Source organism: Orycteropus afer, unplaced genomic scaffold, assembly GCF_000298275.1.
Source record: "Orycteropus afer afer isolate SDZICR_OR568_19922 unplaced genomic scaffold, OryAfe1.0 scaffold00701, whole genome shotgun sequence".
Taxonomy (NCBI): domain Eukaryota; kingdom Metazoa; phylum Chordata; class Mammalia; order Tubulidentata; family Orycteropodidae; genus Orycteropus; species Orycteropus afer.
In genome coordinates, this window is record NW_006922288.1 from 989100 (window position 1) to 1002193 (window position 13094).

The 13094-nt window shown below is 36.7% G+C and overlaps 1 protein-coding gene across 1 annotated transcript; it reads left to right on the forward strand.

Annotated features, from left to right (window-relative positions):
* The first annotated feature begins 676 nt into the window (after nucleotides 1–676).
* Nucleotides 677–1609, forward strand: LOC103211174 (olfactory receptor 14J1-like). The gene has a single exon (XM_007957089.2). It carries the CDS (start codon nucleotides 692–694, stop codon nucleotides 1607–1609), a length of 918 nt encoding a protein of 305 aa, XP_007955280.1. The 5' UTR covers nucleotides 677–691.
* The last annotated feature ends 11485 nt before the right edge of the window (nucleotides 1610–13094 follow it).

The window sequence follows — 13094 nt, forward strand, 5'->3', positions numbered from 1 at the left end:
CTTATAATAACATATAACTATTTCCTTTGCAAAAGTGTTTTGCTCTTGATATCATTGAGATTTTCATTAAAGAAGATGCTAAGTGAAATGGCAACAACATGGCACAATTTGTCCCTTGGCTTCAGAAGTATGTGGGCTCTTCCTATGACATTATTTTTTGACAGGCAGGGACTTTAAGGATCATCCTCTCCAAACAGCTAATTCATTTTTCAATTCCCAATACTATATCTCCTCAACAGGGCCATTCCATCTGATGATGTAGGGTAGTGTACTATATAAAAATGCAACACATCAAATTATAAAATCTATATTCAACAGTTGATTCCTACTTTTCTGTTGTTGACTTAAAACACAGCAGAGTGGTCATTGGTGGAAATAGAATTTTTTTTTTTAATGATGCAAATGTAACAATTTTTCCAGAACGGGGTCAGTGATTTTAACATATTTGACTCAACTACAAGTACTGCTTTACTAGTGTAGACTGTAATCTACATGTTTAGATCCCAAACATCTAGGGCAGAGCACATAATACACAGCAGGTACTTAATGAATAATTGTGTTAAGAAGTAATGATGAATAAATGAATGAAAATTTAGTTTAAAACTTTTCTATTGCATTTTTCATATCCTCTTTGCTTCCAGCTATCACCACAAATGTTATCTTCAGAAAGATTATTGGAAACATAACGACAATGAGTGGATTTCTCCTCATAGGGTTTTCTGACATTCGTGAACTCCAGATTTTACATGCTTTCTTATTCTTGGTGATGTACCTATTATCCCTGGCAGGTAACCTCATCATTATCATCATTACCACGTTTGACCAGCATCTCCAATCCCCAATGTATTATTTCTTAAAGCACCTTTCCCTTCTGGATCTCTCCTTCATATCAGTCACAGTCCCACAGTCTGTTAACAACGCTCTGACGGATGATGGCTACATTTCTCGTGTTCAGTGCATACTTCAAGTTTTCTTCTTCATATGTTTTGCTTGGGCTGAGGTGGCCATTCTCACAGTGATGTCTTATGACCGCTATGCAGCCATCTGCTTCCCACTGCACTATGAGGTCATCATGCATCCTTGTAAGTGTAAGTGGGCTGTGACAGCTGTATGGCTAAGTGGAAGCATCTCTGGAATCTTGTTCACAACAGCCACATTCTCTCTCACGTTGTGTAAAACCAGAGTAATCCACCAGTTCTTCTGTGATGTCCCTCAGTTGACACAGCTTTCCTGCTCCAATGACTATCTTGGAGTTTTTGGAGTAGATGTTTTCATGTCTGTGATGGCATTGACCTGCTTCACCTCCATTGTCCTCTCCTACATCCACATCTTCTCCACAGTTCTGAGAATACCCTCTGCTGAGGGCCGATCCAAGGCCTTCTCCACCTGCCTGCCCCATCTCTTTGTTCTCTCATTTTTTGTCTCCACAGGTATCTTTGACTTTCTCAAACCAACTACAGATTCTCCAACCGTTTTCGACCTTATGATTTCTGTGTTTTATACAGTAATACCCCCAACTCTTAACCCTATTATCTACAGCCTCAGGAACAAGGTCATGAAAGAAGCTTTCAGAAATTTAGTGTTAGGTGGAAAATTCACCAGGAAATGAACACTTTTATCCTGTTGTTGATGGCTGGACACTATTATATACAAAGACATGTTCAATATGTGATATTAAGAGAAAGCAATAACTTTTTTTTTCCTGTGGCTTAATTGTATAATACAATCATTGTCACTAGGGAAATATTTCATGTAATTCCTGTATCTTTTCAGTAATTAAAGCCATTCTTTCAAATTGAGATAAAATAGACACTGAGCAATAGAAAACTGGCAAGACTTCACCTTGTCAAAGACAGAAAACTTGAGAGAACCAGAAAAACCAGTCGGTTCCATTGAATTCCATCTCTAACAAGTTTCACTGTATATTTGACACTCACCAATTGTATACATAGGAGCTCTGGTGGCATAGTGCCTAAGGCATTTGACTTCTAACCACAAGACTGGTGGTTCAAACCCACCAGCCTCTCCTCGGAAGGAAGACTGGGCAATCTACTTCCATAGAGATACTGCCTCGAAAACCCAAGGAAGGGTGGCTGTGAGTCAGAATCATCTCGATGGGAGTGAGTTTGGTTTTTTGGTTCTATTATATACATATAGCTTATTTCCAATTTTAAAATCTTATAAATAATGCAGAAAATTGAAGTTCTTCTCTTCATATTTGCAAATAAAATTGCTGAATCAAAGTGCATAAAAATTTCAAGTCTCTTGAACACATAAGACCGTACTACTTTCCAACGTTAAACTATTGTATTTAGCCTTTACCTTATGGTCTTATCAGTTTACCTACATGAGTCATATGATTTTATTAATTTACAAAATAAATATTTATAGAGAGTCTCTTAAGTAATTGAAATAATCCTAGGTGCCTGGAATGCAAAAAGGTACAATATATACACAACGTTGAATATTGTAGGGATTTTTTAATTTTACCATTTTTATAGAGGCTTAATTTTATTTTTAAAATTTTATAAATTTTGTGACAGCTGCAGAAATGATATGTAATTAAAATATTTCTCTATTTATTTTTCATGTTATCCATTTTAATTGTACACATTTTTATGTTTTATCACATTCATAAAAAGTTTTATAATTATTGGAATTTTGTGTTTTACAGAGGTAAAAAGCACTCTTCTAAATCCTCCTTGAATTTTGTTTTAGGCTGCTTTTTTTCTATGCAAACCCTATATCTTATAGGTTGAATATGAATTTTTAAAGTTGTGACCATAAAGCTTACCGAGTTCAGGCTACCAAATCACAATATCCAAAGTTCAATATTCAGATCTACACCCTCCTCAATTATTGGACTGTTCAATCCTCCTTCAGTAATTTGTAAATCACATTATTTTTAATTGTATACCTATTAAATGTTTTAAAACAATTTCTGAAATAATTATGACAAAAAGGGCATGTTGTTCTTACTAGGTGCCATTGATCAGTTCTGAATGAAAGCGACCTTAGGTACAACAGAACAAAACAGTGCTTGGTCCTGAGCTGTCCTCACAATCCTTGCTATGCTTCCAAGCATTGTGGCAGCCACTGTGTCAATGCATCTTGTTGAGGGCCTTCGTCTTTTTCCCTGACCCTCTACTTTACCAAGGATGATATCCTTCTCCAGGGATTGGTCGCCTCTGGCAACATGACAAAAGTAGGTGAGATAAAGTCTGGCCATTCTTGCTTTAAAGGGACATTCTGGCTACATTACTTCCAGGACAGATTTGTTAGTTCTTCTAGCAGTCCATGGTATTTTCATTACTCTTTGCTAAGGTCACAATTCAAAGGCAGTAACTCTTCTTCTGTCTTCTTTATTCGTTGTCCAGCTTTCACATGTATCTGAGGTAATTAAAAATAGCATGGTTTGGGTCAGGCTCACCTTAGTCTTCAAAGTGACGTATTTGCTTCTTAACACTTTAACATGGTCTTTTGCAGAAAATATGCCCAGTGCAATGTGACATTTGATTTTGCTGCCATGGCTATTGATTGTGGATCCAAGTAAAATGAAATCCCTGACTATTTCAATCTTTTCCCTCCCTATTCATCGTGATCTTGCTTATAGGTCCAGTGGTGAGCATATTTTTTTTTTTATGTTGAGGTGTGATCCATACTGAAGACTGTAGTCTTTGATCTTCATCAATAAATGCTCCAAGTCATCTTCACTTTCAACAAACATGGTTGTGTTATCTGGATTTTGCAGGCTGTTAATGAGTCTCCCTCAAATCCTGGTGCCACTTTCTTCTTCATATAATCCAGCTTCTCACCTTAGTTGCTCAGAATAAAAATTGAATAAATATGTGACATCCTTGACACACACCTTTCCTGAGTTTATACCATCAAGAATTCCCTTGTTCTGTTCTGACAGCCTTTTGATCTATGTACAGATTCCTCATGAGTACAATGAAATGTTCTGGAATTCCCATTCTTTGGCTGATGCTGATATTGATTATTGTCTCTCCTAATGAAGTCAGAGGACCTATGATGCTACTACAGTCATGTACCATGTAACATTGATTCAGGCAACATCTGACTGTATAAACATCAGAGGTCTAGTGTACTCTTTTGAGGGATGCCTAAAATGTGACTCAGAAGCAAGCCTGCTCTACTGCCTATGCATTCATGGGAATAGTCACCCCTACTGCTAGGAAGAGTGGGAACCCTGTCCTGCCCCTATTGCCCATTGTTAGCAGGCATCAGGGAGCGTGGCTGGGGTGGGGGCCCTGGGTCACTGAGACTACTCCCCTGCTGCCTGTGTCTGTGCCTGAAGCCTTTCTGCTGAGATCTTCATGGGACTGAGGGGCTGCTCCAGGATCTGGCCAAGCTCTCAAATGAGGTGTTGGCAATGGGAGCTGTCTCTGGGCCTGGGTATCCTGGAACCCCATCGGCCCAAGTGTTTGCACAATATCCAATTCATAACACATCTGATTTCACAGAACATATCAAAGAAGTTAAGTGATGCATGGATGTATTTACAGAGTAAATATTAATTATTTGAAAATCCTAAAACATTGTTGAGAACAATTAAAGTAGACTTCCCTAAATTGAAGGTTATGGCATATTCATAAGTTGGAAATTTCAATCCTAAGATGTCAATTTTCCCAGATTGATCTGTACATTCAACATAATACACCTTTGAATACTCTTGGGTTTTCTTTTTGTGAAAATTAACAAAATGATTCTATGATTAATATGGAAATGCATAAGACTAATAGTCATAATGATCTGCAGAACAAATATGGACACCTCACAGTACTGAGTATCAAAATCCATTATAAAAGATAATTAAACAGAACAATGGTATGGAATAGACTATCCAGAACCTGACACAAACATCATTGCCAAAATAATGCTAAATATATCTCTGCAATATGCAGAGAGAAGATGGTCTTTCCAATAAACTGTGCTGGGACAATGAAATATCCATATGCAAATATTTAAAATTCTATGAAAAAGAAATATGAGTTGCTGGTTTTCATTTAGAAGGAGGCTTGTCTCACTAACACTCAATAAAAAAGGAAACAAGCAAAAAACAAACACACACACAAGTAAACAAAAAACATGCCTTTGAGTAGATTCTGACTCATGGTGACCTCCTGTGTGCCACTGTAGAACTTTTTCCCATAGGATTTTCTTTGACTGTGATCTGTTGCAAGTGTATCTCCAGGCACTTCTTCCAAGGAGCTTCTGAGTAGGTTCAAACCACCACCATTTTGACAATCATTTGGAACAGTCAAAACTTCTATTAAGACTTGGGGAATACAAAATGCAAAGGCAATGAGAGTCTATTACAAAGGTTTGAAACTTAATAATGAAAATAACCACTCCTCGGAAGGAAGGTTGGGCAATCTACTTCCGTAGTGATACTGCCTCAGCAACCCAAGGAGGTGTTGCTATGAGTCAGGGCCAACTCGATGGCACACAACAACAACAACATAGTGTGAGAAGCAGCAGAACGGCAACTGTGATGATAACTTATAGCCTTAAATACTTATATTAAGGAAAGGAAAAAAAAATTCTAAGCATTGAGAAACTGATTAACTTAACTAGAAATAAAAATAGAAAAAAAAATCACAAACTAAGTGGAAGTAAGGCAGGAATACAGTGATACACATAAAAAGAAAAGTTATCGAAATAGAAAACTAAGAATGATAGAGAATATTTACAATTCTTTATTCAAAAATGCTATTAAAATGAAAAATTTCATACAAAATCTTTAATAACAAAAGCTGATAATTCACAAGCTAATATTATGAAACGAAAAGGACCATAGACTTAAATAATGGTGAAAAATAAGATGAAATGAGTAACTTTATGCCACCATGTTTGAAAAAGTTAGGTGATAACACTAAAGAAGAAATAAATAGCATACTGTCTTCCTTTCTATTACTTCCATAGTCCAGTAATGCTCTCACTTCTGGGCTTTACATTTTCTCTTTCCTCTACCTGAGATGTTTTCCCCACATCTCCACTTGGCTAACCTCATTTCCTTAAGGTTTCTTTTGCATGTGGTGTTATTAGTGAAGACTTTACTGTATAAAATAATCTGTTTCCTGCACTGTCTCTCTCACTTGCACTGCTTTCTTTAGCTTTGTCCCACTTATCACCATAGTACATGTTTACATATTTATTTGTGAAAAGTTCCAGTCTCATGATAGCCTATGCTTACCCATGTGACTTGTCCTTTTGGTCCACATGTTCTTCACATTATCCTTTCAATCAGGCTATTATGCTATGCGAAGCTCAATTGAGCCTTGCAGATGGGCTGTATAGATGAGAATCAAACATCAGCCAATGTTCCAGTTAAACTCCCTGCTATAAGTTAACAGTAACTTGCTTCAATTAGGCAAACAATCTCTACAAACTCTGATGTATAAAAACATTAAATCTCTGTCTTAAGTTAATAAGTTTTTTCTGGTGTGGTTCATTATGCATCAGTAGACAACTGGAATCAATGTTGAAAATGTACAGCAAAATGTGTCCTCAATGAGAGCAAAACAGAACTGACAATGATCATCACTTCTACTCAACGTTGTACTTTTAGTCTTAGCCAATGAAGGATGAGAAGGAGTATAATGAACATCTACAGAAATTTGGATGGGAGAAAAAATTTTCTTGATCTCAGAAAATATATTTGTCTACCTAGAAAAATCTCCAAGAAGCTACAGACAGAACATTTGAAAAATAAGATATTTTAGCAAATTTCTTGGCCCCAAATAAAATTTATTTCTTACATAACAAAAATCAGAGTTAAAATGTTACTTAGAAAATGTAACTTTTAAAAACTACAAAATAAAAATTTCTAGAGTCACCTCAAATAAAACATACAAAGAATATTACAGAGAATTTATACATATTTACCTGAATGTATTAAATTAATATGGACATTCATCTTAATAATCCATAATGCCTTTAGTGGTAGATAATATGTTTAGTAAGTTATTTTTTCTTTGTTGATATGTAAAGTCAATGTAATTCACTTTAAAACAACATGCTTTTTTTTTTTTTTTAAGAAGCAGTGTACTGATTTTAAAGTTTTCGCAGAAGTTGAAGAATACCAGGTAATCAAGAAACATTTGAAGAACAAAATAGCGGGAATTGTTTTACTAGGCAGCCAGACTTATAATTCATAGTAATTAAGACAGCATTTGGGAGCTCTGCTAGCGTAGTGCCTAAGGCATTTGACTGCTAACCAGAAGGCTGGCAGTTCAAACCCACCAGGCACTTCTCAGAAGCAAGGTTGGGCAATCTACTTCTGTACTGATACTATCTCAGCAACCCAAGGAAGGGTCTCTATGAGTCAGATCCTTATATGAACACAAGGATGAGCAGGTGGACAAGTGGAAAAGGATAGAGAACTCAGAAGAGATTCTCACATATATAGAAATTCTAAACCAGTAAATGGTACTGGGACAATCGGTTTTCATATTGAGTAAAGAAAAATAAGTGGACTGAATTCTACCAACTTTGCATTAAAAAGTAATTCAAGGTAGATTAAAGATTTAAATACTAATGTCAAAACCTCAGAAAGTTACTGTAAGACATTATCTTTATGGCCTTGATAATTGGAAAGAATTTCTTAATTAAACAACAAAAAACATCTTTACCAGAAAGGAAGAGACTTACTTAAATCAATTCCACAAACCACAATTAGAATTTCTACACTTCAAAGTAAACCAGAGTAAATCAAGCTATAGAATGGGAGAGAATATTTGCCACTGTTATATAAGGATGTGACTGCTAACCAGAAGGCTGGCAGTTCAAACCCACAAGCCACACTGCAGAAATAAGACTAGGCAATTCTACTTCCATGAAAATTTACAGCCTCGGAAACACAAAGAGTGTCCCTATGAGTTGGGATTGACTTGATGGCAGTGAGTTTTATTGTTTTAATAAGTGACAAGATTTAGTATTTAGTATTAAAGGTAAAAATAATTCCTACAAACCAGTGAGAAAGAAAATGACTCAAATGGAAAAGGGCAGAAATCCATAAACAAGCCCACAATGATCACTAAACACATGAGTAAATTTGAAATATTTTTTAATAAAACAGGAAAAGTAAATTAAAACTATAGTGTGTTACTATTTCACACCTGTGCTTGTTGCCCCACCATCTCTTGTCTGTCAGTTTGCCTTACTGCGGTAGCTTGCATATTGTTTCCATGCTGGAAGCTATCCTGGAAGTGAGAACTGCCAGACTTTGTCTCATGTATTTTGGTTATGTTATCAGAAGAGAGCAGTCTCTGAAGAAGGATATCATACTTGGTAAAACAGAGGGTTGGTGAAAGAGGGGAATACCCTCATGAGATGGACTGACACAGTGGCTTCAATAGCAGGCTCAAGAATAACAAAGATTGAGGATGGTGCAGGATGGACAGGCGTTTCATTCTGTTGTACGTAGCACCATGATGAATGGGAGCCAACACAACGGCATCTGACAACAACAACAACATAATCATTGCCACAGCAATACCAAGGTAGGTAAGTAGGTAAATCTATGAGAACTCTTATGTGAAGTTTAAGCAGGTGTAAATTGCTAAAACTGCTTTGGAAACAATTTCACATTACGTAGGGAGGTTGTTGATGAGAAAGGAAAAGCATGGCCTTTTGGGGAATTTAGAGTGGGTACCTTTCCGGTGAGCAGGGAAGAAGGAAAAACAGCATAGGGTGGAATGTAAAGAGAAACAAAGTATTCCTACATAGGAGCTCTGGTAGTGCAGTGCCTAAGGCACTTGACTGCTAACCAGAAGGCTGGCGGTTCAAACCCACCAGCCACACCTCCAAAGGAAGATGGGGCAATCTACTTCCGTGGTGATACTGCCTTGGCAACCCAAGGAGGGGTGGCTATGAGTAGGGTCCCACTCGACGGCACATAACAGCAACAACAACTAGGTTACATCATTTTAAATTATTAAAATTAAATATTAAAAACTATTAATCTTTCTGTTTTATAGAAATTAGAATGGGCATTTTCATTGTCTTGTTTCTTGGCACGAGAAGGGTAGAGAAAATGAAATACCATTATCATTCAGTTCAGGCTTCCATCAGGAGAGGTGACTAAAGAAAACAACAAAAAAAAAAAAAACCCTAACTGGGTTCTCAAGGGAAACAGCATGTTTAAAAAGATCTGTACGTCAAAAAGGTTTGAGGTTGGTGATCAGCTTTGAAAGCTACCTACATACCAAACACAGCTTTGGTGACTTATCAAATCTTGAACAAAGAAAGAAGGAAAGGAACTATTTTTAAAAACAAAGTAAGAGAAAAATATTTCCAAAAAACAAAAAAAAAGGAAACAAGGAAATATTTTATGGAAACTGACAGAAACTTATGTTCTTTGAATTGAGTTTTTAAAGCAAGAGTGCAAGTTTTAACAATGAAGGAAGCTAACCTCTCTGAAAATAAGCAGATTAAAAAAATCCAAATATCAGGTTTATATAAACGTATTATGATAATGAGTCATTTAAGAAAAATAAATTAGTTGAGAAATGTTAACGTTTTATATGTTTATATAAATATTTCATAAAATGATTGTTAAACACTTCTTCAGATCATTTATAATTATACTACGAGAGACAGATCCTTGGATGGATGCTTTCAGTGTAATTGTACTTTTCTCTAATGCTTCTGTATGCCTGTTATTAATACTTAGGAGAATTTTTAGATATAACATAGTGTATGAATTGGAAAAAACAAGTGTTTGAGGCTCAGATCTGATTCACTTACTTAATTATACTGTGTCTTACTTTATCTTAATTAGTAGATGATAATAATGTATGTGTGGATTGGATAAAATTTATTTAATGATGATTTCTAGCATGATGTCTGTCCCATAGAAAGATACACTTAAAATTGTTTAGTTTTTCACTTTCTTGGCAGAAGAAAATTCCTTGTGCAAGTTTGGCAAAATAAAATATTTAATGAACCAAAGTAAAAATTAAGTATGAACAACAATGCTGTTTGTCACTTTAACACTGCAAGAAGAGAGAACAAAAACAGGAAGACATACAGTGCATTACTTCATATAGCCCTTCCAGCCATAGAGTTTATAACTCCCACCAATGATTGGGTAAAACTATGGAAATGTGAGGTACTTCTGTCCCAACCAGAGGATTGGATAGCTTGCTAATAATGAACCTAAGGTGCATGGAACTTTTGTATAGGAGGGACCATGGAGATACAGTGTACAGAACACTGTGGGGATTGGTCAGTTTTGCCATCCTGCTGGGCTTAAAATGAGCCATCCCAGAGTTGGAAAGGGGGAAGTTGATGAAGAGACTGGAGAAAAGTACATCTTTGGACCCAGGGTCCCTGTGCTGCGAACTCCCTTGACCTGGGAGACAGCTGTAATACCAGAGACGGCTAGCAGCCATGGCATCAAAAGCAGCAGAGGCAGCAGAATCAGGAGACCTGCAGAAGACAGATGGGTTTCTGCACCCAGAATGAGAAAGGTGAATGCATGTGGGCTGGAAGCTTGCTGGTGGAATGGGATGCCTCTGGGCAATTAATGACAGAGCTAAAAGAACTTTGTAACACTTTCATGAACACGGAAGAGGCCAAGGGACCACAGGCCACAGAGGCTAAAAGACAAAGACAGGCTTGCCTGCAGCACAGCTGAGAAGATGCTGTCCTGATGAAAGGACTGTCACCTAAACCTTCCTGAATCTGACCTGTAACCTATTATTTCCTTAGTAAGCCCCATAATTGCAAGTATTGTCTGTTAGTTTTGTGTGGCCATTATATTGAATTACCAGTAGAAAAGGAGAGAGTATCATGTAAGGGAAATGGGTGTCAGAATTGGTAAAAAGTTTGAAGAGTGGAGACAGTAGAGGCCACTTCTGTCTCATTGGAATCCACCTTTGGCTGTTGATCATAATGAGTGGTTGAGGCATTTGGCTGCTATCCAAAAAGTTGGTGATTTGAACTCACCAGCTGCTCCATGGAAGAAAGATGAGGCAGTCTGCTTCAGTAAAGCTTTACAGCCTTGGAAACCCAATGTAGGTCACTGTGAGTCAGCATCTAGTCAAGGGCAGTGAGTCTGATTTTCACCTCATTATAAACTTACAGGAGGTCAGACAAAAAGGTCTTTGCCATGACACTTTTACAAGTAAGAAATTATGTCAGAAGCAACATAAAAGTGTTCCAACACAGTTCCTCAAAATTGCTCTATAGTTCCTCCTGTTTTCTATGATCTAGCATGAGGTTTTGATGAAAATGGATAAAGTTGGAAACATTCTAGATAGATTAACCTTATGTTTTATTTTCACAGATTAAGAGAAAGGAAACGTTACATTTGGCAAGCAAACAAATATTTTCCACATTTTGTTCAATTTAATATCTACTTTTTCTGTAAATCAAAACCACTGTCCCATGTTACACAATAGCATATAGAAATGGAATGCTCAAATACCAATTTCATTCTTCAGGGAAGAGAAGTGTGGGAGGCAGAATAAGTCTGGATGCCACCAGGAAAGACTGACATCAGACATTAGAAAACTAAAGTGAATGAGAGAGCTATTGAATTTATTGGAAAAAAAGTCTCTCTGAATGACAAGAAATGGGTAGGAAATGCTGGCCTCAAAATGCAGGCTTATCTCAGTTATCATTTCTAAGATGAGTTACTAAAAAAAAAAAAAAAAAAATAGTGAGATGTCACCAGGTTCAGAATGGAGTTAATGCTTAGATCTCACAGACAGAAGGACAAAAATTCCAGGAATATGAGAGACTTGTTATGAAGTGAAGAAGCTCTACTGGTACAGTGGTTAAAGCATTTGACTGCTAACCCATAGGTTGCCAGTCTGAACCCAGGAGCCATGTTTTGGGAGAAAGATGAGGCAGTCTACCCTTTTAAAGAATTACAGCCTGGGAAACTCTATAAGGTCACTATGAGTCAGAATGGAATTGATGGCAGTGAGGGTGTGTGTGTGTGTGTGTGTGTGTGGTTATTAAGTGACTCATCAGCCCTCAAATTGAAATGGAGACCTGGTGGTGCAGTTGTTAAGCACTTGGCTGCTAGCTGAAAGGTCACAGGTTTGAACCCAAGAATCATTCAGGGAGAAAGATTTGACAATTGTAAATATGACAACCTTAGAAACTTAGTGGAGCAGATCTACGCTGTCCTAAAGGGTTGCTAAGAGTTGTAATTGGCTCTATGGCAAGTGGCTTTCATTTTGGTTATCTTAATGAAGAGATCTCGCTTACTTACCTCCCACAAAGCCCAAGCAGCAGACAATGAAGAAAACTTGATTTCTCCCTTATCAGATATATATTTCACTTTATTCATCTTATATATTTGGAACTGGCAGCCTTATTCCTCTTGAGATTCTCTTTTGATATTGCAAATAATGAAAAGAGAAGGTAAATGAAATGAAGATTCAAAGAGAAAGTTAAGTTAGATACCAGAAAATGATCTAGAAAATTAGATTAGATATTGAGTCTGAGAGTGATACGTATTTCCTTTGCAAAAGTGTTGTTGCTCTTGATTTCTATTAAAGAATATGTTAATTGGAAAGCCAATAACACTACACAGTTTGGTCCTTCCCTCTACAATTGTAGGGACTCTCTCTTGACAGAATTGTTTGGCAATTCCCAATACCATATTTCCTCCATAGGGCCAGTCCATCTGTTAAATAAGGCAATGCATGATACAGAAATATAACATATCAGATTTTCAGAAATCTGTCATCAAATGTTGATTTCTGATTTTCTGTTGATGACTTAAAGTAATGAGTTTCATTAGTGGGAATGGAAGTTGGTCCTTTTATGGTGATGCTCAGGTAAGGTTGTGTGTGTGTGTGTGTGTGTGTCTGTGTGTGTGACAGGACCAGTGATTTTAACATTTAGGAGTCAGCTAGAACTACTGATTTACTAGTGTAGTCTGCAAGCTATGTGTTTTGATGCCAAACATGTAAGGCACAGCTGATAAAAAAAAAAAAAAAAAATTAAGAAGTAATGATGAATTAGGAAACGAAAATGAAGTTTAATATTTTGCTATTGCATTTTCCATATCCTCTTGTCTTCCAGGTGCCACTACAATTGGTATCTTCAAA